This window comes from Zonotrichia leucophrys, chromosome Z (genome assembly GCF_028769735.1).
Source record: "Zonotrichia leucophrys gambelii isolate GWCS_2022_RI chromosome Z, RI_Zleu_2.0, whole genome shotgun sequence".
NCBI classification, from domain to species: Eukaryota; Metazoa; Chordata; class Aves; order Passeriformes; family Passerellidae; genus Zonotrichia; species Zonotrichia leucophrys.
The window spans coordinates 54,965,932-54,990,157 of record NC_088200.1 but is presented as its reverse complement, the minus strand read 5'-3'; the positions used below and the strand labels follow the sequence as shown (position 1 = coordinate 54,990,157).

The following is a 24,226-nucleotide window of genomic DNA, read 5'->3' as shown; positions in this document are numbered from 1 at the left end:
TTAAAAATCCTATTAAAAGATTTTGTATGCAGATGGTAGAGAGAGGATAAAAAAACCCCAAACCAACAAAACAATCAAAGCACACTCTGCAGTGCATTTTGCTGCTCCCCTTTTTGCCAACGGCAGTTTGCTCTTAAGACAGCAGCTGTAGCTGAAATTTACCTCTGCTGTTTGTAAATAAATTTCAAAAGAATCTAGAGTTCTTGGAGTGAATTACAAACAGGAAGCACGAAGCCTTGCATATTTTATGCAACTATGATTATGCTAATTATAGCAACATATAAATGTCACAATCTTGTTGTAAATGTTAAGTTCTAAGACTGTGTTAGTTAGTGTGAACTGCCAGGATAAGAAGATTTAGTTTTGCTGAATGTGGTTTGTAGAGTGCACAATGTGACCTTTTAGCACCTCTAGTGTCTTGTTATTAAGTAAAATCTAAAGAAGTTTTACTGATCAGGACCAACAGTGAATTTGCAGTTTGAATTAAAATAGTATTTATCACATCTGTAAAACTATATTCATCACATCTGTAAGTGTAACTTCCTTAATAAAAGATCGCAAAATTAGCTTGGAAGTCTCTAATGTAAAGTTGGACTACTTATAAAACTCCATTTTTTTGAAGTGTGATGCATGCAGGATTTAATTTGTTTACCCAGTTTTTGGGTTTCTAATGGTAGTATATGAAAAGGCTGCTTTGTGCTTGTGAATTCAAAAAAGCCAAAGTCATGAATAGCAAAAAAATCACCTTGCTAATATCATGTAAGTTTCATGCTTTTCTTTTTTTAAATTAAAAATATGCAGAATACATAGTGGAGGCAAAAATTGTTGACATTTCATTCAGCTGTTCTGTTTTAATTCAGTACTGACATTTGCTACCTTGTCGGCAAAATCTCGAAGATTATTCCATGTTGCGGTCCTTGGTGGTGGTGGATGCAACCTTCCCCAAGAGTGTCTTGTGCCAGCGGGTAGGAGACGCAGGAGCACCAGCACAGACAGACACACGCACAGAGCAACTCAACAGTGGGGACACGGGAGGGTCCAGGCATGGCATTCCAATGTGCTTTATTTCAGGCCATGCTGAAAGCATCCAGGGGCCAAAGACAGGGAACAAAGGAGGGTCCAGGATATAAACACAGGGGAAGAGGGGCAGAGGAGAGCATCAGGGATCTGAGTGCTCAGGAGTTGTACACCAAGGAAGGGACCAATAGGAAATGCCAGGGTGGATAGGCAGAGACATAAACCGAAGGGAAGTCAGGGAAGGGAGAACTAGCTAGAACATAAACATAAAAAGGTAAAAGCGGTAGGGAAAGCCAATGGGCCAATGGGGAGAACACAATTGGGACAAATTAACATAGTGCTGCAGAGCACCATGGCCAAACTTCTTTCCTCACCGTGAGCTGTGAAGAGTGCCCAGAGCCTAAGGTGCATCTCCAGGGAATTGCTGTTGCATTCTCTGAAGTCAGCTCACAGGCCTCCAGGCTTCAGAGTCTTCAGAGAAAAAAGTAAATTCATAGTTTCAACAGTTAATGCCCTTTGCTCTATCTCTGCAGAGGACAGTTGTGTATGTAGTCTCATATCAATTTCCTTTTCTGCCTCAAGGGTTAAAACAGTGTCTGGAGTTCTTGGGTCTCAGTCAATATATCTGAATATTCAGTGTTTGGGAGCCTGTTGAGAAAGCTTGTCTGTGTAACTCTGTATTTTTAAAAGTAGCTGTAATCAGTATTTTTGTTATAACAAATTAAGATTTGCTGGTTAGTTTTGTATTCCAGCTAGTGCTTATTTTCCTGAAACCTTTTTGCCTAAATGACTGTTTATAAGACTCTTAATTATCTTAGCAATGTATATATACTTGAGAATTTTTACCTCATGAGCAGCAAACTATCTGAATTGCTTACAACTGCTTCCATATTGACTATTCCAACCTTTAATTATACAACTTTCCTTTCTGGCACCATAGCAATACAGATGAAAGATTTCTTCACTGAAGTGTTAAGCTCAGCTGCCTTATGGCAGGTAGAAAACTGTTCCTTAAACAGCAATTTATTGCCTCCTTTCTACATGCATAGTTCTTGTTCGACCTGCCAATAGTATTTGAAAAGTTTAATCCTTCCTGGAAATCAGATTACTGAAAGGTAGCTGTGGAAGACTGCAATAGGAGATATTTTCCATTTCATGCCATTGATTTCTGTTTTCTGTTAATAAAAAGATAGATGAAAATAACCTGTTTTGTGGATAAACATTTGTAAATTTCTGGATAAATTAACTATTTTCTGGGTAAATAACTATTTGGTGATCCAGCTCCTGTGGAGGCCCTTCTTTTGGAATCTTACATGAGCTTTACTCTTCAAGTCTTTTCAATTTCTTCTTTCAAGCTTCTTCAACTAGCTTGGCATTTAAAGATGGCTCCTATTGTAGGTAAATTACCTGTAGAATAATTTTCTGCCTTTTTCTTTTATGAGCGGACGAAATGTTGTTAACTTCGTCTCTCTCTTCTCACACAAGAGTTCCAAGCGAGAGTGGAAGCCTTTGGAAGACCACAGCTGTACAGATGTACCATGGCTGCTCTTATTCATCCTCTTCTGCATAGGAATGGTGAGTAAAACTCAGAGGATTTTGTAAATGTTATATAGCTAAAGAGTTTGCGTTCATAAGAAAGGAATTTTAAAACCTGTCAGTAACTGAATCATTGGCAAAGATCAGGATATGTTTGCATGGGAATCATCAACTGTAGAACAAAAATGGGTAGTATGTACATATCAAAGGCCATTGGTAGGGATCCATAATTTATTGTTGGTGCCAATTCTTGCTCCAGCTTCTTTTCCCCTGAAACTGCAGTCTCAGTGGTAAGTAATTTTTCAGCAAGATGAATTATCACTTGACTCATGTTCCTTATGCATGTCCCAGAAATGATAGCTAGGTGTCTGGTAAGCAATTCTGTGAATCACAGTGAGCTTTTTTGTGAGAAACAGAAATTCTGACTGTCAAAGAGTGAGCTGAGATTTTGTTTATTTGTTATTTATTTTTATTGTATACTTAGTAGAAGCAGCTATTGTTAAAAACCATATTACCAATGATAAGATCTTTCTTTCAAAGTTTTAACAGTTCTGTGTTCTGTGAAGAAGCCATCTACTTCTTCAAGCCAGCCTCACGAAACACTCACTTTTTATTAAAAGACTAAACCTCCAAAACATAAAGATTAATGTAGAAGTACACTTCTTTCCATCTTGTTTTGTTTCATGGACCTATGTTTGCTACTCTTCTTAAATAGAGAATATCCGTTGCTGTCTTGTACTACTGTGTTGCAAACAGGTGTCCTTAGGGGGGTTTGGGACTTCATGTACTCTCAGCTTTCTTCTCTGCTCTTCCTCGGTCTCTGGTGTTAGGAATAATACCACTGAAAAAATTTTTCTACTTTCCTCAGGGTGTTTTTCAATGGTTGGGCTTCAAATGTAAAAATTATAATGATTATTTAAAATAATATCAATTATGTTGTCACTGTAATGTGAATATCTTAAAATTGCAAAAAGCACAGTGCTTCCTGAAACATGTAGCTCTCTTTTTGCATTTGGTTTTTTTTTCTGGATTTGTTCATGTTCCCTGATTATTCAGGGAACTGAGCATGAACTGTTCCTCCAGCTATACATTAGTTTTCTGTGCACGAGTGTCCCAAATTTTCCTTTCTAAGTAATGTAGTATACAGAGCAATCATCCGACTGGGTCACATAGTTACCATTCTAGGAGACTTGCAGGGTGAACCACCCACGGTTTCACTGTTGCATGCCAACGTCATTACCTGTTGTTGTCATTTCATCTGATCCTGCCACTGCCATCTGTTGCCCTATGCTCTTATCTCAGCTGTTTATCCACTTCTCAAATCTTAGCCTGTCTCACATGTAAAATAAATTCCTTGGTGGTAGTGGAGTGAGCTGATGGTTCATTTCTCCCTGTCAGTGGTTTGCTAATGAAGCTTTTGGGCTAGTCTCTTGTTTGCACAATCCTTGCCTTAATCTTGGTTTTGCTTGTGAAATATCTCTGAAAATTCACAGCAAGACTTGCCTACATAGGATATTTTCCACACTACTTGGGTGGTCTGAACCATCTTGCTTTGCATCTGTTTCTTTCCTGCATTTCAAACCAGTGTCTGGAACCATCGTGGCCTTGACCTGCTCACTTGCTTTAAGAGGATTTCCCTAAAAGAAACTTGTGTTACATAGGCCTCATCGTTCTAGCTCATCTTTGAAAGTACTTAATTTAAAGGAAAGAAAAAAAATCTGAAAGCAAGAAAATCTGGATTGTATGGAATTGTCCAAGATGCTTAGCAATCTGTCACAACTCCATCTCTGCTTGTAGCTCTCCTTCACTGCTGGCCCTTGTGCACTTGCTGACTTCTCCCTTCTGCTTCATGCCCCTTGCTGACAGTATGGCTTTCAAATAAACAACATACAGGAGTCTTAACTCTGCTTGTATAATATCCTGTATTAGATGTCTGAATCCCGTTTTAACTTGCATTCAGTTTTATTATTGCACAAAAGTTCTCTCTAATAGTTGTTGTCTTTCCCTTTCCAGTCTGAAAGAATTTTTAGACAACCTCTGCTTAGAAATAAATGAATAAAACTGACTTTTCCCATCTTTCAAACAGAGTATTGCTAACTGTGGGGTTTTTGTGTTCTTCCAGGGTTTTATCTGTGGCTTTTCAATAGCTACAGGAGCAGCTGCAAGACTGCTTTCAGGATATGACAGTTACGGAAATATTTGTGGACAGAAAAATGTCAAGGTAGAGGGAATAGTCAACAGTGGTCTGGACCTCACACACAAGAAGTAAGTATGTGATAGGTTTTGCCTTGCCTGGTTTAGAGAATGAAAATTTGTTTCTTTCTTTGAAAGTGATTTTAAATAAGGTGGGAAAAGGGATATGTTAACTCATTTCTACTTGTCCTTTGACACTTTTCTCACTTAGAGGACAGCAATCTTTTTTAACAACTAGCAACGTTAGACTGTATGTTGGTATGCAATATGAATACAGCTAAGACATTGAGAAATTACTTTTTCTCAGTATCCATTTCATGTAGGATATTGTACTAGGCTGATGAAAAGTCTTGTTTGTTAGGGTTTTAAGTATGACACGTAGTCTCAGATTTGGGAGCAGGCTTTGATATCAATGTTTACTTTTGATGTTGTATGCTTGATTTCTGCCATGACATGTAAGGGGAGATGAGATAATCTGGCACATTAGAATAAGACTTTAAAATTTGACCTGTAGGCAAAATGTATATATGTGACTTGTGGAGAAAATGCACAAAACTTGAGAGGTGTGCACAGCTTTGATTAAGCACTGTCCTGATAAAACTCATACTCAAAGTTCAGGTACTTCCTATCTGTTGTCCAGGAAGACATCACACTGCAGTAGTAGTACTGGAGCAGTGGCAAGAATTCTTCACTGACAGGTTGAATACCTGTGAATGTCTGTTGAGGTCTGTGTTGTTAGATAAGCTCGGAGCCCTTCTGTACAACTTAGGAAACTTAAGGAAGCAAACTTTAGCTTAGTACAGTGATATTCACTTACAAAGAAAAAAGTGTTTTTTCCATCACCAGTTACTTCAAGGAGCTAAAAAGTTACTGATTTTTGAGTATGATAGCCTTTTACTGCATACTTTCAGACTAACAGAATTTTGATAATTTTCCTAAGTTGTTTGGGAAGCATGCTTTCCTGAGATGATCTTATTTTGAACTACTATTCTAAAGATTTCTAAGTATCTCATTTAAGATTTAATGTAGATAGATAATAGGTGGTTATCAGAAAGATTTGAGATAAATAAAATGTCTGGAACTTTTTACTGATATCTTTTGTCAGAAAAATAATTTCTTACTCTAATCTGATCTTTCAAGAAGGTTGAAAGGCTTAAAGTTTATGCAGCGAAATTTTCCTGTTTTTTACAGAAACATTTTAGCCTTTTCTAAACTCATGTGTATACAGTATAAAATTGTGATTCTAGTGTTCTGAGAAAAAATCCAAATTTAAAAGAATAATTTTATGTTTACCCTTAGAAGGAAATGGTATCTGAGTTCATGCGAAGGTAGAGAATTTCAGACACCTTATTGAAATGTAATAATTAATATTGTGATGGTCTTCTACATGTGACATAGGTCAGACCATCATGTGGGGAAACATCTACCACTAAGTAAATTCCTCTTGTAAATGCAAGCTCAAAAGACAGTAGATAAAAAGAGAGACTGTTTTAAACACAGCTGATTGACAGAGCCTGTTGTTTGTCAAGAAATCTTAATGAGGTTCAAAAGAATTATGCTTTTCTAACAAGGATGTTGTGGCTTGAGGCATGAACTAAACAAATTAATAGATACACACATATAAGTCATAGTCCTCTCTATCTGGTTAAGAGAAAACCCTCAAAGGCAGATTACTCTTTAACTGTTCACATGAAGTGCCTAGTATAGTCCAAGGCATCCAGTTTTGGAAGTGATTGGTTCTTATATAAGTGAGTGATCCTTCCTTCTCTCACACCTCATGGTTTATTCTGAAAAATTGCCAAGCAAATTAGAAAAGCTATCTGCTTTGCATCTGTCTCTAGCAGATGGAGTTCCTACAGTGTCTGAGGTGGAGTTCATGGGAGTATTTAATGTTATTTTTATAGGAGCACTTTGCAGACAGACGGTAAAAATAAACTCTTCTTCTTGCCTATACATTTCAGTTTGTGTAGAGAAAGAAAAGACTTTAAGCTCCACAAATGGGGCTCTGGAAACGTGAAGTTACTCTCATTTAATTTTGCTTGCAGGGTAATTCCATTTCCATTTCCTAGTCCAAGGGCTGAAAAGCTAAATCATCTGTAAAAGTAATATTTTCTTCCTTATGTATGACAGCAACCCATAGGCACTGTCATGGAAGTGAAATTGAGGTGGTCTGTGTGGATATGGAAATCTGGGTGGTAAGGGTAAAGAGCACAGTTCCCACAGGGATGTGATTTGGTCTGTGTACATCAGATATGCTGAAACCAGTGAGAGGAAGGAAGTATTGGGAAGGAGGATTTTATAGCCTGGTCTTGTGAACAAAGAGTGGATCAGGCATCCTTTTATTTTTATAAAGTAACCACAACACACTTTAGTAGTCTGTCTTCCACAGTCAGACATAAGACAATATTCCAGAACTGGCAGTGAATTCTAATTAAACCTATTTGCTTCAAGTAAGCTCCTTGTTTTACAAGTTCTGGTAGTTATAAAGGGTTAAAAAAATGACCTTTTATTTGCAAATAAATGATAATCACAGCAACCAAATGCAAGTCTCTGAAATGTTAGTTCAGTCTGGTTTTTGATCACCGGTGTGTTGTTATTTAGACAGAATTCAGTTTGTGCTGTCTACTCAAGTACTAGGAGATGTGCATATGATGCTATGAAGAATAGCTAGGGTGGCATTCTGCCTGAGCACATGCATTTGATCCCAGGAAATGCCTGAACTTTAGGTAATGGGAAAACGCAGGTTTTCAGGATGGTTTGCAGCATGTACACAGAAAATTTGATTGACTGAAACTGTGCATGCCCTACTGCTGAGAAATTTTTGACACTCGACTCTTATCTCCATTGGATGACACAGATCAATTATGATACCTGGTAGCTCAGTCTATGTGCCTTGAAAAAAGAGAGCCTGAACAAAGAAATACCTGGGGAATTATTAATATGAGCACTCTTAGGGCCTGGAGTGGTCTTGCTTTTCATTGGTTTGCTGTTGTGTTACTAAGTGGTTTCCATGTAGTCATCTTCATATCCTCTTACACTGTTTTTCTGGGGGATTTTCCTTGGTTCTGAGCTCCATGTTGCAGTATGTTCATTACAGCTCCTATAACATGCTCCAGGCTGTACACTCTAGTTGTTAATTTTTAGGTAGTATTTAAGATGCTAGCTTTGTCTAAGTGTTACTAATGCTCAGATTACTAGCTCTCAGTTTCACCTTATTGCTCTACAGCTACCTGAAAGGATGGAGGGATCAATCTCCCTCCTAGGTAACAAGTGACAGGATGAGAGGAAATAGTCTCACACTGTGCAAGGGGAGGTTTAGATTAGACATTATGACAATTTTTTTTTGCTAGAAAGGTTATCAAGCCTGAGTACATGGTTAAGTCACCATTCCTGAGGTATTTAGAACATGTGTAGATTTAGCACTTAGGGGCATCATTTAGTGGTGGACTTGGCAGTGCATTTACTGTTAGAGTAGAGGATGTGAAGGGTCTTCTTCAATAAAAATTATTCTGTCATTCTAATTCTACCTTGTTTTACTTTAAAGCCACTCCCCCTTGTCCTTTCACTATTTGCTTGTGTGCAAAGTCAATTTGTCTTTTACAGAAGCCCCCTATAAGTACTGGAAAGCTGCCAAAAGTTGTCTCCACATCATCTCTTTTCCCAGATGAACAGCCTCAACTCTCTTAGCACACCTTTGTATGCTCCAGCCCTCTCATCATTTTCATGGGTCTCCTCTGCACTGTTCATGTCTTTCCTGTACTTTCTTCTGGGCAACCCAGAGCTGGGTGCAGCTGGGGGCCCCCCTGAGGGCAGAGTAAAACTTCCCTTGCCAGTCATTCTTCTTTTTATGAAGCCCTGGATACAGCTGGCTTTCTGGGTTGCAGGTGTACATTGCCAGGTCATGTCCAATTTTTCATGCACTGCTACTTCCAAGTCCTTCTCTACAGGGCTGGTACTTCATAAAGATGCATAAATGTACCTTTGTTGTAAGTCTACTATATAGATTTTCAAATAGCAAGCATATTTTCATTTGCAGTATTGAAGCATCTCTAACAATATGATTACTTTGTTTACGTCTGCCTTTCTATTGCTGATGTGCTATTTCCTTATTAGAAAACTAGTCTATTGCTGATTGTAAATAACTGAAATTGCAGCACAACGCATGTAATGACATTCTTCTAGAGGGAAACAAAATCTGTCCTGTGGTTTCATGGTATGAAATTTTCTACAGTAAAATCACTTATCTTCTACATATAAGCTTTATAAACAAAAAAAAATTAACTTTTCTTCTGTAATGCTGGTTCTTCAAATTTTGGTTCTTGTTTTAGCTGTGCTGAAGTAAAACTAATCTTACTTATCTTACTTGTGTTTTCCGAGACCACAGATTTGATAGCCTGGAGTTTTCTGTGAGGCTCTTTTCTGTGCACCATACAATGTAGTGTTTGAATTTCATGTGCTGTTTAAGGCTGTGCCCACATTTCTGTCAAAACTGTATAGGATGCTGTAATTGCATTGTATTTCTAAACTTCCAAGTTTGAGTTAGAATTGTAGCATTTATTTTACAAAATATTCTGGCGATTAAAATGATAGCTTGACCCTTGAATTGAAATAATGGTAGAAGTGGGATGAGTTCTAGCTTGCTAATAGTGACATTCCTGATTTGGTTTCCATGGGGAAATTCAGAGGACCCTCTTGTCTAGGAATTGGAGTCCAGTTCTGCAGCTCCCAGAGCCCATGGTCTCTGCTGAGATCGGAGGCTGAGGGATGTGGATGGAAAGTAACATGGGACATTGACATAGCTGGTTACACAAACTGGCAGTGACAAGGTGCTGCCTTCAACAGTGGTGCTCATAAGCAGAGCCAGTCATGTCCCCTCCTCCTCCTAGTGATGAAAGAAGGAAGGCTGACAGTGGCAGAATGTCACTAGTGCAGAAGGTCACTAGGCACCCGCATGGCACTTTCCAGGTTCACAAGCTCAGATATGTTGCAGATTCTCCAAGTACTAGCAGAGCGCCTTATCCATGTTATGGGTTCCCCCTTCTCAGCAGCTGATCCATTTTGGTGCTAAGTACCTAACATTCGTGCACTCATTCCACAAGCACCCCAGACCCACAGTTTCCCCCAAATAACACCACAGACCCTCTGCCCACCCAACACTTCTCACCTAGAGCTCCCTACTCGGAGCTAGACTCAGTGATCCTTCAGGGTCCCTTCCAACTCAGGATTTTCTATGCTTCTATAATTTGAATAAATCGTTCTGGAGAAGGTACAGATGCTCAGCCCCATCAATAGCCAGCACCACAAGGGCAGTGACCACCTATGCTGAGTCTGTGACCTCTGTAGCTGCTTTTTTTGTAGGCACACATTGTTCTCACCCCAGCAGCTCATTGCCAAGACCCCTCCCTGAGACTGGCACCGAGACCCCACTCACTTTGGTCGCTAAAACCACATTGCTGTGGCACCCTAGCACCTGGTTTGATTCCTGCTGCTGGCACCAAATCCCTCACACCCATGTCAGTCCCCCCAGTAGCTGTCGCTTAATCTCTGCAGCACTTGCAGCATCCATGCACATTGTATAGGGACTGGAATTATGCAGAGAGGGAGTTAAAAGCTTTAGTAATAGGGCAAGATAGAGTGCAGTGATCAGGTGCTGAGGTTAGATAACATACTGACAACATCAACTTGCATGTAACTGTTCCCTTTTACACCCCTGTGTCTGCTGGCCTGTGCTGTGCATGTTCCCTTTGCTGCTAGCAGGGTCCCACTAACCCTTCCTACATTTTGTACTTATGAATTTGCATCCCTATCGATCGCAAAGTCCCTGTCTGCAGTTTCTTGATAGCCCATCAGTTGCTGTCATTGTCAGGGTTTCTTTCTGATTATTGTTATTACTAACATTAAGTGGATAAGTTTTCTGTCTGATTGTCTCCCTTCTTTTCCTTTTCTCAATTTGGCAAAGTCCTTAGCCAGATAAGACTATCTGAAAAATCACCAAATCATCATCAAATTTTCATAATCCACATGTCTTTACCACTTAGTGAGACTGACCAGATTTGTTCCCATCCTAGCCTCCCTTGCCATATCAATCAAGTTTAACTCTGTGGGTTCTGCTTTGTAGCTCCTTTGACCAGATACCCTCAAAGAAGTAGACACTCTCCTGCCGCATACCCTTATTGTATGGGATAACAACTGGAGGAACTTCAATTAAAACAGCTATTTCATGTCCTGGTATCAACTCAAGAGTATTTTCCTTGAAGTTAAGGGAAAACTGTGGCTTATTGCTTGCATGCAGTTACTTTTACTGTTTTTGCATGATAGAATTTTCATTTTTACACTTGTTTCTCAGACTTCTTGACTTATGTCAAGATATTGACAAAAAATTACTTTCATGTTTTAAGAATGCAAGTAATCTATTACTATGTTACAGTTGATTTAGACAACATGAGTTTTGATGGACTTCTAAGGAAGATTGTACTACGTAGTAATCATTCTTATACACTGACACTGGGTAATAGAACAGTAGACAGCAATTAGCATATAGACTGAAGGTGTTCAGGGAGGACCTAAATGCTTTCTAGGAGCAAAAGGGATTTTTACTGGCTGCAGAATGAATTCCCATCATGAGTACTACAAAAATAGAAATGGCATTTTATGTGGCAGATTTCAGGTGTTTTCATATGATATTAGGTAATATGAAGAAAATATTTCAATGCATAGTCCATCACCAGAATTGTAGGGATTTAAGAATTGTTCAGCTTTCAAAGAGAAAAGCATCTCTACTATATCATCACTGGAAATTCTGTAGGGTTAATGTTTGTCATAAAACATATACATAGCCAGGAGATGTTAGTTAAGAATCTATAATTTGTACTTCATGCATTGGATTTTTAAATTACATTCATTGTGAAAAGTTAGCAAGTAAAATATCTTTAAAATACTGCACGTAAGCATTAGATAATTCTACCTAAAATATCTGAAGACAGTTTATTTCTAAGTAAATACCAAAGTAATTAATTCAGTCATGACATGGAAAAATCAATCTATACTAAAAAGCTATTCTTAATTACTGGTATTATGTATATTCATTAATATAGCCATGGACCTTTTCTTTTTGCAGAATAAGAGTGACTTTATTTGGTTTGTTGGGTCTTTGGAAAAAATTTTGAATTCTCTAAGTCAAGTTTAAGGTTTGAGTAAAGGGTTATGAATGTTTGGACTCATATGTGTGAAGAAGCATGGTAGGACTACTACTGTTTTTGTGAGTAGCACCATTTGAATGGACTTGAATCAGGTAGAGTTAAACATCCTTTTTGTGTGATTCAGAGGTACATAAATACCGATACATTTGTTATGCATATGTTGAGTACATAAATTCTTTTGATCCACACAGTTACAATAATATCAAATTTCCTATATTTCTGGGTGGACTGAATCACTCAGTCTTGACTGAATCCCATAGTTTGAAATTTTGTTCAGTGTAATTGTTAATTAAAGTAGAAGTAATTTATCTTTTTTCCTTCCATAGGTATGTATTCTTCTTGGATCCATGCAACATTGATCTAGTACATCAGAAGATTAAGTCTATTGCCTTGTGTGTATCAGCTTGCCCAAGGAAAGAATTGAAAACTCTGGCTGATATACAGAAGTTTGCAGAAACTAATGGTATGAAAAAAATAGGTTTGTCTTTGTTCATGTTTTGCAGGATCTGAAAAAAGACTCATGCGTTAGCTGAGCTAAAAATGAAATATGTATTAAGAAATATGAATGGAAATAATGTGCTCTTTTCATTAAGCTAAAACATTACTGTATCTTTTAGTATGATAGTGTCTTGGGCAGTTTGGAAAGCTTGTTTTTAAAATAGAAGTGCAAAATGTAACAAACATTTGAGGCAATGTCTGACTATATATATGTTTTCAGCTTCTAAGGAAATATTCTGACATTGCTGCTTAACAGTAGTGCTGTTTAAGTGTTCTCATGTACAGGGGGTTAGTGAGAGCTGTGCTGCTGTTTAATGGCACTTGTGGCACAGAGTATGGCAGTATGTGTGAAAATATTCTTGCTTTTATTCAAAGCTACTGTGCTCTTCTTTTTTGGGGTTTTTTTTTGTTTCATTTTCTTACGCTTTTCTTTAAAAAGGAAGTATAAAGGAAACAAATTGCATTTACAAAGGAAATATTATACCTTGTCTTCCTTAAGAGCTGTACTTTTTTCCATGGTAGTAATACTGACATTACTAGCTCAGTTCCCATTTAGCAGTCAGTGGGATAAAATGCGTGAGAAATAATCAACCTTTGGACATACAAAATAAAGATATAAAATTAATTTGAGGAAATTTTAGCAGTTTTTAGCTACTCAAGTGGGAACATTTTCCTAGTGTGTGGGATGAGTCCTAAAGTTATCTTTTAAAATGATGCAGTAATAGTTCTGTGCAAGGTACTTGACTAAAAATGAGACAGTCTGGATGACCTAGTTCAAAGCAGTGGAACTGATTATTTTTCATAAAAGAAATGGAAATGTTTATTTCTGTAATAGCACGGGTTATGTGTGTTGTCTTTATATTGCAAGAGTTCTATTATCAGTACATTGCAAAGGTTCCATATTGCTGGAGTTTCATACCTCCTTGGTGTTTCTTGTAGGCATCTCCTCTAGGCACTGACTCTTCCTTATCCTCACAGCAGCCACCTGACTCCAGCTGCCCTCAACCAACCAATCCACTCTTTTATAACACTCTTCTGATTGGCTACAGGTGTGGCCTGTTAAAATCAGGCCGGCTCCTATTCCTTAATTACTGGCACAGCTTCAGCTCTTTAGGAGATACGATTACATTCTATACCATCTTCATTTACCCATACTGCATCCCCCTACATATGTGAGTACTCTTGTTTGAAAGCAGAGTGAGTTGGAATGGCCCTGGGGCCACTGTTAGTGCCCTTGGTCTCCCACTGCACTGTACCTGCATGCCTGGGTTCTGACAGCTGAATCAGGAACCTGAACTACTGTAAGGCATCACAGCTTTTGCAGAGCTGCACAAACAGCTTCCTCCTGTGATTGGTGCACGTTGTCAATTACAAGTGAAAATAGTAATATATCTACACTTTCATTCTTTACTCCTTCTCTGAGCATGCTGTGGTTTTTTTTACTAATACAGGCCAGTTCTTTGTTAGTATGTAGTGAAGGTCATTTGTGGTGGAGTATCTCTTGAAGGAATGGAATTCAGACATGTCTTTCTTTATGACCAACATGGTTTCTGTAAGTTAAATCTCTTATTAATTGTGCCTGACATATGTTCAGTATAACTATCTTTTAAAGTACAACAAAGACCGCTCCTCCCAAATCATGATATGCTGTGTCTTGTCCTCATGAGTCTTTGTTCTAATTCTATTTTTCTTAGGGCTTTAGATTTTAAAACCTAAAGATAATTTTAAAAAAATTAACGTGACAGGCAATTTTTTCAGTTTCCAGGAGCTTGGTCAAAAGTATGAAAACTGGTGCTGGAGCAGAACATAATCACTAATGAGTTCAATTCCCAATTTTCATTATATATATGACTTGTCAAAGACAGGTATTTTACCAAAATGAGCTTTCCTTTTATAGAGGAAGTCTGTGCATGACTGAAATTGCACCATTCAGAGAAATATTGTTATCCTCATGTTATATTTCTGCTTAAATTTTCACCAATCTATGGAAATTACAAAAAATGATGTTTTGCAGCAAATGAACAGCTTAATTGTTGATTATTGTAACAGTTGCATTTATATAGTAATAAAGTTCAAGTGTGATTCAGCCTTTTAGCAGAGCAAGAACAGTGAATTAATACCAAAACTGTAATATTCAGTAAGCAGAATAATTTTTCTGAGATCTATTTTGTAGCTATGATAGTGGATTTCAATTAATTAATGCTAGGATTAGGTTTGGCAGTCCATTTTAAGTGACCATTAACTCCACTGTAAAAATAGTAATAATGAAATCTGAGGACCTTGAACATGACTGCAAAGAGCTTAATTTCAATTTCTGTGTTTGTGATGATGTATAGTTAGAAAATAGAGTTCCGCTGTCAAGTTCTGAAGAAGGAGGACAAATCTGTTTGGTTTTGTGATAATTGGTACTGAATTGTCTCATGCTCATAGCTTCTAACATTCCAAAAAAAAAACCAAACCGCCTTGTAATGTTTTAAATGTATAGGTAAAGAATGCAGTCAGCTCTTAATTTTGCTCTGTTGAGCCTTTCTGAAAGCTTTAACCCTTTCTCCATCCTGAAAATAGCAATTATCTGGTGACAGAGTGTGTAGGTTGTGGCATGTGCTTTTGTAGAGTTGGCCGTTTTCACCTGGCTCAAATGCCATCCCTGAAATCACCTTACTTGTCTGTGCATCTTGAAATTCATAAAGGAATTATGGCTTAAGAACCCTTCCTCAGCCCAAAGAAATCACCTATTGTGCCTCAGTTGCACACCAAGCAGTGGTGTGGTAAGTTCAAATAAATGTGTTTTTTAATCTAAACATCTTTATGAAGAGCTGTAACATGTAAAGTGTCACAGACATCTTTTCGTAAAAATCCTTTCTTTAGGATTTTTCGCCTTTCTGAGAAGCTGTGGCCTCAGCAACAAATGTAAACAATGGTTACCTGCTGCTGTGGAATGCAACAGTTGCGTCCGTGATTGGTCTTCTGTGGATGTTTGGATTTACTGACCACTCACGGCGGTGCTGTTCTCGCTTTCTGCTGAGACACAGACCATTGTTATTCATTCCTTTTCTATTCTTAGCTTAGCCAGTTGCTGAGAACTTTTCTCTCTATTCCTATTAGCATAGTAATAATGTAGTATGTAGCATAAAATAATAAATCAAGCCTTCTGAACATGAAGTCAACATTCTCACCTCTCTCTTCACCCTGAAAAACCCTTGCAAGCCCTGTAACAGTAAAGCATATTAAAACATCTTTGTATTGACTAGTGATTTTATCAATACCACATATGAATTTGCAGCTAGCTTAGCATTTATAGTATTTTTACTAAAGTGAGGCATGCACTTGATTGCCTCAACACAAAAGGACAGAACTACCAATCCCAAAGATTCAGAACACATATGGCAGAGCTCATACGTTTGGTGTGCAGTTCTGCAAGTGAGATTATAAATAAACATTTAGGGCAGGGAAAATGCTTGCTTGAGGCAAGAAGACCATTTCATGATAAAGCAGCCTTTTAGCTTTCTGAATCAGTAATGATGCCCTTGTTCTTCTGCTGTAATTTGGGAAAAGGAGCTGATTTTTGTGAATAACCCAGCACCATTTCAGGGCAATAACTTCACTCCCACCCCTACCTCACTTGGCCTCTCACAGTCAGGTCCTCCATTTGCAGTACCTTCCCATCAAGAAAGAGTAGAAGCCCATCCCTTGCAAAGCCAAGCTGATTTTGAGAACACAAGAAAGCACATACCTTTAATGTCTTCACAATAATTCACACCCAGAAAACTGGAACCAGCTGGGACCTTTTACAAGAGGAGGAAAAAGGGAAAAAGAAAGCTGGGCACTTGTCCACTCAGATCTTGACTTGTACAGAGATGCAAGCTGTAAAATACAGAAGTATTCTGGAGCAACTCCTGAAAGTGGCGCAGGAAGATGCAGTGTTACCTGAGAAATGTTGCAATGCTGTTCTCAAACAGCCATGCTAGTACTTGATTTTGTAGAGCTAACGGTTGGACACAACTGAGAATGTTATATGTTGTGAACTGACTGCTGTTGCTCTCCCCAGGATTTTCTCACCCAATAGAACAGCTCAGGCACAGAGTATTTGTGGTTCAATGTTCTTGTTGGTTTTTGCCCTTAAAAAATTATGTATTTTGAGTAGTGTGACTGAAAGCTGTCTTTCCCAGAAACCAAATTGATGCTTCAAAACTTCATGTCCATGAAATACTGCATTGATGTTTTCAAGGACTTGCTAAAGCATTTTGAAATATCCTTGAAGATATAATTAATGTATGCCTGTGCCAAATGAATAATGAAGTGTCATTATTAAAGAGAAACACTAGACAAGTGGCTATAATTTCCATTGTGTTTAATTCAGTGATAACTATAGTGCCTACTCAGTGTGGGAACTACTATTCCTATTTGTTGTTTAAATAACAAATGCATATTTAAGAACCTAAAATGAAATTTTTATTCTGCAGCATTGTTGCAGGCATTTCATTCAGTCAGAATTCTGTAGCTAGACCAGGCTAGTGGCCTGTGTCCGCACAGAGCCAGAGGAATGCTTCATTAAATTTGCTATAGAGACTGACCTGAAATAGATCAATAAAGGAAATCAGCCTGCTAAATCTGAGCAGATGATATCTCTGAGCTATTAGAAGGAACCACAGGCGAAACAGAAAGGATTTTTCTTTTGTTTGAAGATAATGACATATTCATGTGTTCCTGTTGGCACTTGGCTTAGAAATAGCTGTTACGTGGGTCACTGTGAGCTTCTGACATTTTTCATCTGCTCTTTTTCTCCTTGCCTTTGTTTTCAGTGAGAGTATGCTGCTTAAAACTTAATCCTTTTCTTGTGATTTTCCTGAAGTACAATGTACTGTGTTAGTTACAGATACCTTATGCTTAAAGCAATTCTGCACCCACAGGTCTTTGGAAACCTGGGTATGTTAATTTAGAGTGTCATTTTTTTATTGACTAGAGTAAAAGTACATTATGAGCAGTTTTGAGATTCAGAGTCATCTACTAGTACTCTGTCTTGTTGCCTGAACTGTCTATCAGGTGTGTGTTGTACTGCAAATGTATCCTCTAGTTAGTATTAAATTGTTTCCTCAAGAGAAAGTGACGACATGTGGAGTCCTCCAATAATGCTGTGTTGTGTTATTGATTGCATTAATAAACCATTTGGAAAGGGGAAGAAACAATGAGGTTATAAATCTTGTTGTGACTACTGAATGTGGTCATGTCTGTTGTACCACTGAAATTTAGAATTATATGGAAAAACTCGCTGCTATCAATTGCATGGAATAAAATGTCAAATCAAAAGGAATGTCCCCAGAATGAAGGGGTGGGAACCTATTGTTATGCAAGTGGTGTTTTAATTTAAAGTGGTTATTGTTACTTCGGGAAAAGATTGTGAAACTACTGAGGATCACAAGAGGATTAAGTTGGAGGCTCAGCATTGTCTGAAAGCGTAATGTTTATGAATTGTGAAGAGGGACTGCATTTTTTGTAAACTCCTGCTATGTTGGCATCATAAAGGCTATGTTTTATATATATATTTTTTAATATTTTTTATAATCTTTTTTATAATTTTTAAAAAAATTTGTACACAAACATAAATATGTATATTCTCAGCATCTATTCACCTACTGTACACACACACATATATATATATATATATATATATATATATATATATATATATATATACACACGCATACATACTGACAAGGGAATCAAGGATTATCATTATAAAAGGACCAGTGATTTCCTCTGTCTGTAGAAGAGAAAACTATCAGGAAGAGTAAAGTCATTAAAAGCAGGAATATCTTTGAGAAGGTTGAAAAATTATTGTTCCTTCATCTCATAACCTGAGTAATGTGAAACTAGAGATCAAAATGAAATCACTAAGCATCAAAGAGACAGATTTTTTGCACACAAGTTAGCGTTAATTGCCATGAGGATATTTCAAAAACAAAAAAAGATGAACTCTTATAATAATTCTCTTAGAATAGAAAATACAAACTCTCTTTAGGTGTTTAGTTAGCACTAAAGAATATCCTTAAGTTTTAAGTTGTGCAGAGCTAAAGATATGTACGAGAAACATTTGCTACTTGACTAGATGTATTCTTAATTTGATTCCAGAGTAGCTGGTTTTATTTAGCACTGGAAGAAATACGAGTGGAGGAATAGGTAAATTAATATTTTTCAACTCTGTACTGTTAAGAATAGGAGAAAGTGAAGAGTATTGTCTTATTTTTTTAATTACAACTCAAAATACATATATATAGGTACATGAATTCTGAATCAAGATTTTCTTTTTTCATACTCTTATTTGTAACAGCATGTTTTGAGATCTATCACAGTAGCTCTCTTTGTGGTCTTCAATTCTAGAGACTTCTGAAGACCTAACTAATGAGGTTTTGTGATGGATCTTTCTTGGAATATTCTTGTGGGCATTGGAGAATGCTTACTTTCACTTCAGTCCCATATTTATTTATAATTTATAAAAGCATCTGTAATTTCTCCTGCCCTTTGATGCTCATCGTTTTAAAGAAGTGGTGATACGTCTCTCTGCAACAACTAGAGCTAAAGATTCATATAAACCTTACTTTTCTTCCTTGAAAACACCTACTGTGCTTCTGGAAGGCAGCAGTGGGTAGAAGAGAATGAAGCTTTTCTTTTCTGAGAACAATTCTGTCATATTAATCTGACAAGTCCTGACTGCAAAGTAGTCTGTCTTTGCATTTTTACTTATCTCAAGGCATCACTATTTTGCTAGGGCCCAGAAATCAGATTTAGTTGTCAAGGTTCAGTTCTGTCCTTATTGGTCTTCTATCTCTATTCCTGCTCAATTTGCAAAAGGCATAGCAGCAATGTTTAGGTATGTTTGTGCAATCCTCTGGTGCTTCCAGTTCATCTGATACTTTAGACCCCATTGAAATCTCTGGCTAAGAAGTGGAGTTTGTGTTTTCTTAGTCATTATGTGTCTGCTCTTGGAATATTTTTGTTCTAAAATAGGTAAATAGGAAATTTATGCAGTCTTAAACTTCTGTGCTTAGTGCTTGTGTTCTGAGTAGAATTACTTCCTATAGTTGTAGATTGGCTAAAATTACTATTGTCAGGCCTAGCAGTCAAAGAATAGAGTCTGGTCACCATGATGTGGTTTGTTTCATGGTGATCTGAACCCTTTTCCATTTGACAGGAGCCCATGAAGAGAGTATCATATAATTACTTGCCATAAGCATGCTTTTTCTGGGGTCGTGCAGCATTGTTTTCTTACTGACAGAACTCAGCAAAGAATAGTAAATACCACCTTCTGTGGAAGTAGTATTTGGCATCCTACCAGTTCTGTGGTTTTTGGCTCTGGAATTTGCAGCAGCTATATACATGAGACAGTATTTTAAGCTGCCACTTTTCTATGCTGCGTTTCTAGTCCATAATATGCTAAGGTAATATCCAATTATTTGTAGCATACCAAGTTGTCTCATTGCATGAAGCTTTGAATGGTTAGTATGTTTCAGATTAACAATTCAGATTTGATAGAGTTTGACATATGGATTTCAGGCAAGTTCTGGGGTGAGAAATATAGAAAAGTGTTAAGAATTTTGTCCTTGTGAGAGTCTGGGAGCTTTGTCCTTCCTGAACTGCACCTCTATCAGTATCAATATCATACTCTAGCCTTTATTGCATGGGCTGGTTGGTCAAGCATAGTCATCTGTGAGTCATGTATTCACAATGTTAACTAAGTTTTAATTGGTGAACTTAGTCATAAAACACCCAGAACTCAAGAGTAGAGCTGGGCTGAAAGTCCGGAGGTGAGTTGTGATTTTAACAATCTCATTGCTGCTAACATTTCGGCACTGTGTCTATGAGTTTTATTCCTGTGTCAGAGAACTTAATGAACTAATAGGGTGTTACTTGTAAAGGAGGCAATGAAATAAAATAGTAAGTTTTTGAACTATAAGCTCTGCTTCATCATATGACTTTTTAGAAGGCAGTTATCAATCACTATAGAATGTGCTGAGTTGGGGAGATCCACAAGGGACCACGAAGTCCACCTTCTGGCCCTGCACAGGATACCCCAAGAATCATGCCTATGTACATGACATTATTGTCTGAACACTGCTTGAACTCTGTCAGCCTGGTGCTGTGACCACTTCCCTGGGGAGCCTGTTCCAGTTCCCAACCACCCTCTGGGTGAACCTGACCTAAACCTCCCCTGACACAATTTCAGGCCATTCCCTCAGGTCTTTTCACTGGTCACTGCAGAGAAGAGATCAGTCCCTGCTCCTCCTTTTCCCTTCACAAGGATGTTACAAACTGTGATAAAGTCTCCTCCAGGCTGAACCAATCAAGTGACCTCAGCCACTTCTCACACAGCTTCTCCTCATGTCTCTTCATCATCTCAGTTGCCCTCCTTTGGCCACTCTTCAGAGTACACTAAGTATCTTTTTTATACTGTGGCATCCAAAACTGCCCCCAGCCTTTAAGATGAGGCTGCCCCCAGTGCAGAGTAGAGCAGGACAATCCCCTGTCTTGCCCAGCTGTGATGCTGTGCCTGATGCACTCCAGGACAGAGCTGGCCCTCCTGGCTGCCAGGGCTCTGCTCACTTATGTCCAACTTGCCCTTGACAGTGACCTCCAGGTCCCTGTCTGCAGCACTGTTCTCCAGGGTCTTATTCCTCAGTCTGTTCATACATCCAGGTTTTTCCTCTCCTAGGTGCAGAATCCAGTATTTGTCTTTCTTAAACTTCATACAGTTGGTAATTTCACAGCCCTGTTGTTTTTTGACTCCTCTCTACAAGGCCTCTGCTTTTAAGGGAGTGAATGTCTCCTCCCAGTTTTGTATCACCAGCAGACTTACTTTGGGCCTTTAAGTCTTGTGTCCAAGTTGTTTATTAAGATGTTCAAGAGCAGAGGATGAGATGAAGATAAGACCTAAGGATGGAGCCCTGTGGAACCCCACCAGTGACAGGTCACAGCAGTCTGATGTCACCCCATTCACTGCAGCCCTTTGTGCCTGACCCCTGAGCCAGCTGCTCACCCACCACATGATGTGTTTATCCAGCTGTGGGCTGGACATTTTCTGCAGAAAGGTCCTCTGAGAGACAGTATCAAAAACTTTACTGTAATCCAAAATGATCACATCATCTGGCTTCCCATGATCAACCAGCCTGTCCTAGAAAGTAGTCATGTTGGACATGCAGGACTTTGCTCTCATGAAGCTGTGCTGGCTCTGACAATGGTTGTGGTGTCATTCAGGTGTTTTTCAGAACTCCCAGAATAATCTTCTCCATCATTGTACCAGGCAGTGAAGTGAGACCGATAGGCCTGTCGTTTCCAGGGTCATCCTTCTTGCCCTTTTTGAACATTGAGACAGTCTTAGCCAGCTTCCAGTCAGCTGGGAGCTCCCCAGATACCCAAGACTGTTCAAAAATAATTGAGAGAGCAATGACATCAAACAGCTCTTTGAGTATTCTTGGATGAATGCCATCATAAAGCCAGATAGATACATGAGGATCCAGCTGGAGCAGCAGATCCCACACGAATTTGGGGTCAACTGGAAGTTTATCATTCTCCCTGCCATGGTCCTCCAGCTCTGGGCACTGGGGCCTTCTGGGCTCATCACCAGTGTGAAAGACACAGGCAAAGAAATCATTAAACATGTCACATGTGTCATGCCATGTAAGTGCACAATACATGCACGATATCAGACTCGGAATGGAAGTTAATATAAATTACTCTATCAAAACAGTGGTTTGTAGTCTTTCGAACTGTGCTTTGCCACATGTATGTGAGAGGGATATGTAGAGCTGCTTGGAGTTCTTTGTAATTTAAAAGAACATATTCCTAAACTCCTGAGGTGACTGTGCTTCTCCTGGTACTGAAGCTATCCCTGTTGTCTCTGCATAGTTTTGTATTTTTCTGCTCAAGTCCTTGACTTTGAATATGAGTCCATGTTTCTAGATATTGAAGTCTTTGTTTTAGTTGCTGTTAATAAGTGTCAATGGATGGGCAGACGCTGCTGAACTCCCAGAATGGAATCCAAAACCCCTTGAATGCTTTCCACTACTATAAGTCAGGGAATATGAATGTCATTGGTGTCCTCTGTGGACTGCTCCTCTTTTTGGATGACTTAGAAATCTTGCCATTTCTCAAGCTGTAAACTCTTGAATAGTAATGCTGCTCTAGCAGGGGTTTGTTTGTTGGTTCACAGCAAAGCAAATGCAGGAAGGAAAGCTGTATTGGAGCTCTGGTCTCTAAAAGTATTTTTACCTAACCACCTTTGGTTAGTTTGGACCTTCCTGTTTACTGTATTGCTGTGGAAAGCAGAGTGTTCTATCTTCTGTGCACTGTGTCTTCTGAGAACACAAGACCTTCAAAAATTTGCCTCCTCATTTAGAAAGAATCTTTGAAGTAAAAGTCCTGGCTTTCTACAGCATCTTTATATATAAGATTGGGGTAAATATAGCTGTTTTCTTTGAGTGCCAGAGATAATGGCTGTTTAGCTCCTTACTAATCCAAACCTCAGCAAAACAGAAAGGAGGCTTCAAAAAGAAGTTTCTATTCTACAGCTAGGTTGGAAGTTTGTCTTTTGAGGTACTTTGCTCCAGTTATGGTTCCAGTATATTCTAGTGGCTGGAGCAATTCTATTCATTGAAAAGAAACCATGGAACAGAAATGTTTGTATGTCTCCATGATATCACTTTGTGTGTGAAACCACCAAATAACAGGATTGTGGGGCCAAAGTGTGCACACAGGTGGGGCACACTACTCTGTGCTCACCAGTAGCCCAAATACTGATGCTCTGCGTAGTTTAGAGGTATTTTTCTTAATGTTACAACATGTTGGGATCTGAAATCTAATCCTTGTAGGACAGTTTGATGTCATTTGCCTAAGGGTTTCTCCAAAAGAAATATGTGCATTGCTGTAGGAAGCAAAGGATGTATTATATCAGTGATCTTTTAGTTTGTTCTCTGTATCCTGCTCATACTGGTTTTGAAATATTTGAATGATACTAATTTAGGAATGAAAGTAGTATCTTTGGTAAACTAATTATCTCAGCAAGATGACGCAAATGTTTCCTTCAACTTTTTCTGGCCTTACCAACTTAAACAGCAACAAAAAGATTGGCTATGTTGGTCTCTGCTAACCCAGAGTAACTAATATAGAGTGGAAGGTTTGACAAGGCTATTCATTCTTCTCTCTCACCCTAGAAAATGTAAATTTCTATTCAGTGATGCACACAGGCTCTTTTGTGAAGAAATCAGTTTTAAGTATAAAGTGACATACTTCAAGCACACATTTGAGTTCTAAAGCTCTCTTACACAGTATTAGAGAAGTATATCAGAGTATAAATAAATAACTATTTACTGGAATAGTTAGAGTTTCTAATAATTTGGGACAAAAGGACAAATAATCTCATGGGCATTATTTCAGCTGTGGGACTGGTAGTTTCTTTAAAGGCACGGTAGTTAAGATCTTTTGTTTGACAAGCTACCTGAAAATATTTTTCTGCTTGACTGTGACTAAAGAAGTGTGCTGTGAGTTAGGCATCTAAAGGGAAAAGATCCAGAGTAGCCCAAAAGCAGTTCCCAGGCAAGACATGGTAGTGGCAGCCTGAGTTGTCAGGTATGGCAGGAGGGAATATACTGTTGGCTTCCAGAGGGACCTACCAAGGTGTTTCCGTTTTGCTCTACAGCCAGGAGTGTGTTGGGTTACCCTACAGGTCCTACTTGAATGGCTTGTGACTTGTATGCACATCAGGGTGTCTGGCATTTGATTTTGCTTCGTTT

At 38.4% G+C, this 24,226-nt stretch overlaps 1 protein-coding gene across 4 annotated transcripts in view; it reads left to right on the top strand.

Annotated features, from left to right (window-relative positions):
* The window catches only part of SLC44A1 (solute carrier family 44 member 1), a 72,844-nt gene that overhangs the window by 14,261 nt on the left and 34,357 nt on the right, over positions 1-24,226 (top strand). For all 4 annotated transcript variants that reach the window (XM_064736871.1, XM_064736870.1, XM_064736872.1 and 1 more), the window contains exons 2-4: positions 2,503-2,592; positions 4,676-4,818; positions 12,272-12,408. In XM_064736871.1, the coding sequence (XP_064592941.1) occupies positions 2,503-2,592; positions 4,676-4,818; positions 12,272-12,408 (370 nt within the window). The remainder of the gene's footprint in view (positions 1-2,502; positions 2,593-4,675; positions 4,819-12,271; positions 12,409-24,226) is intronic.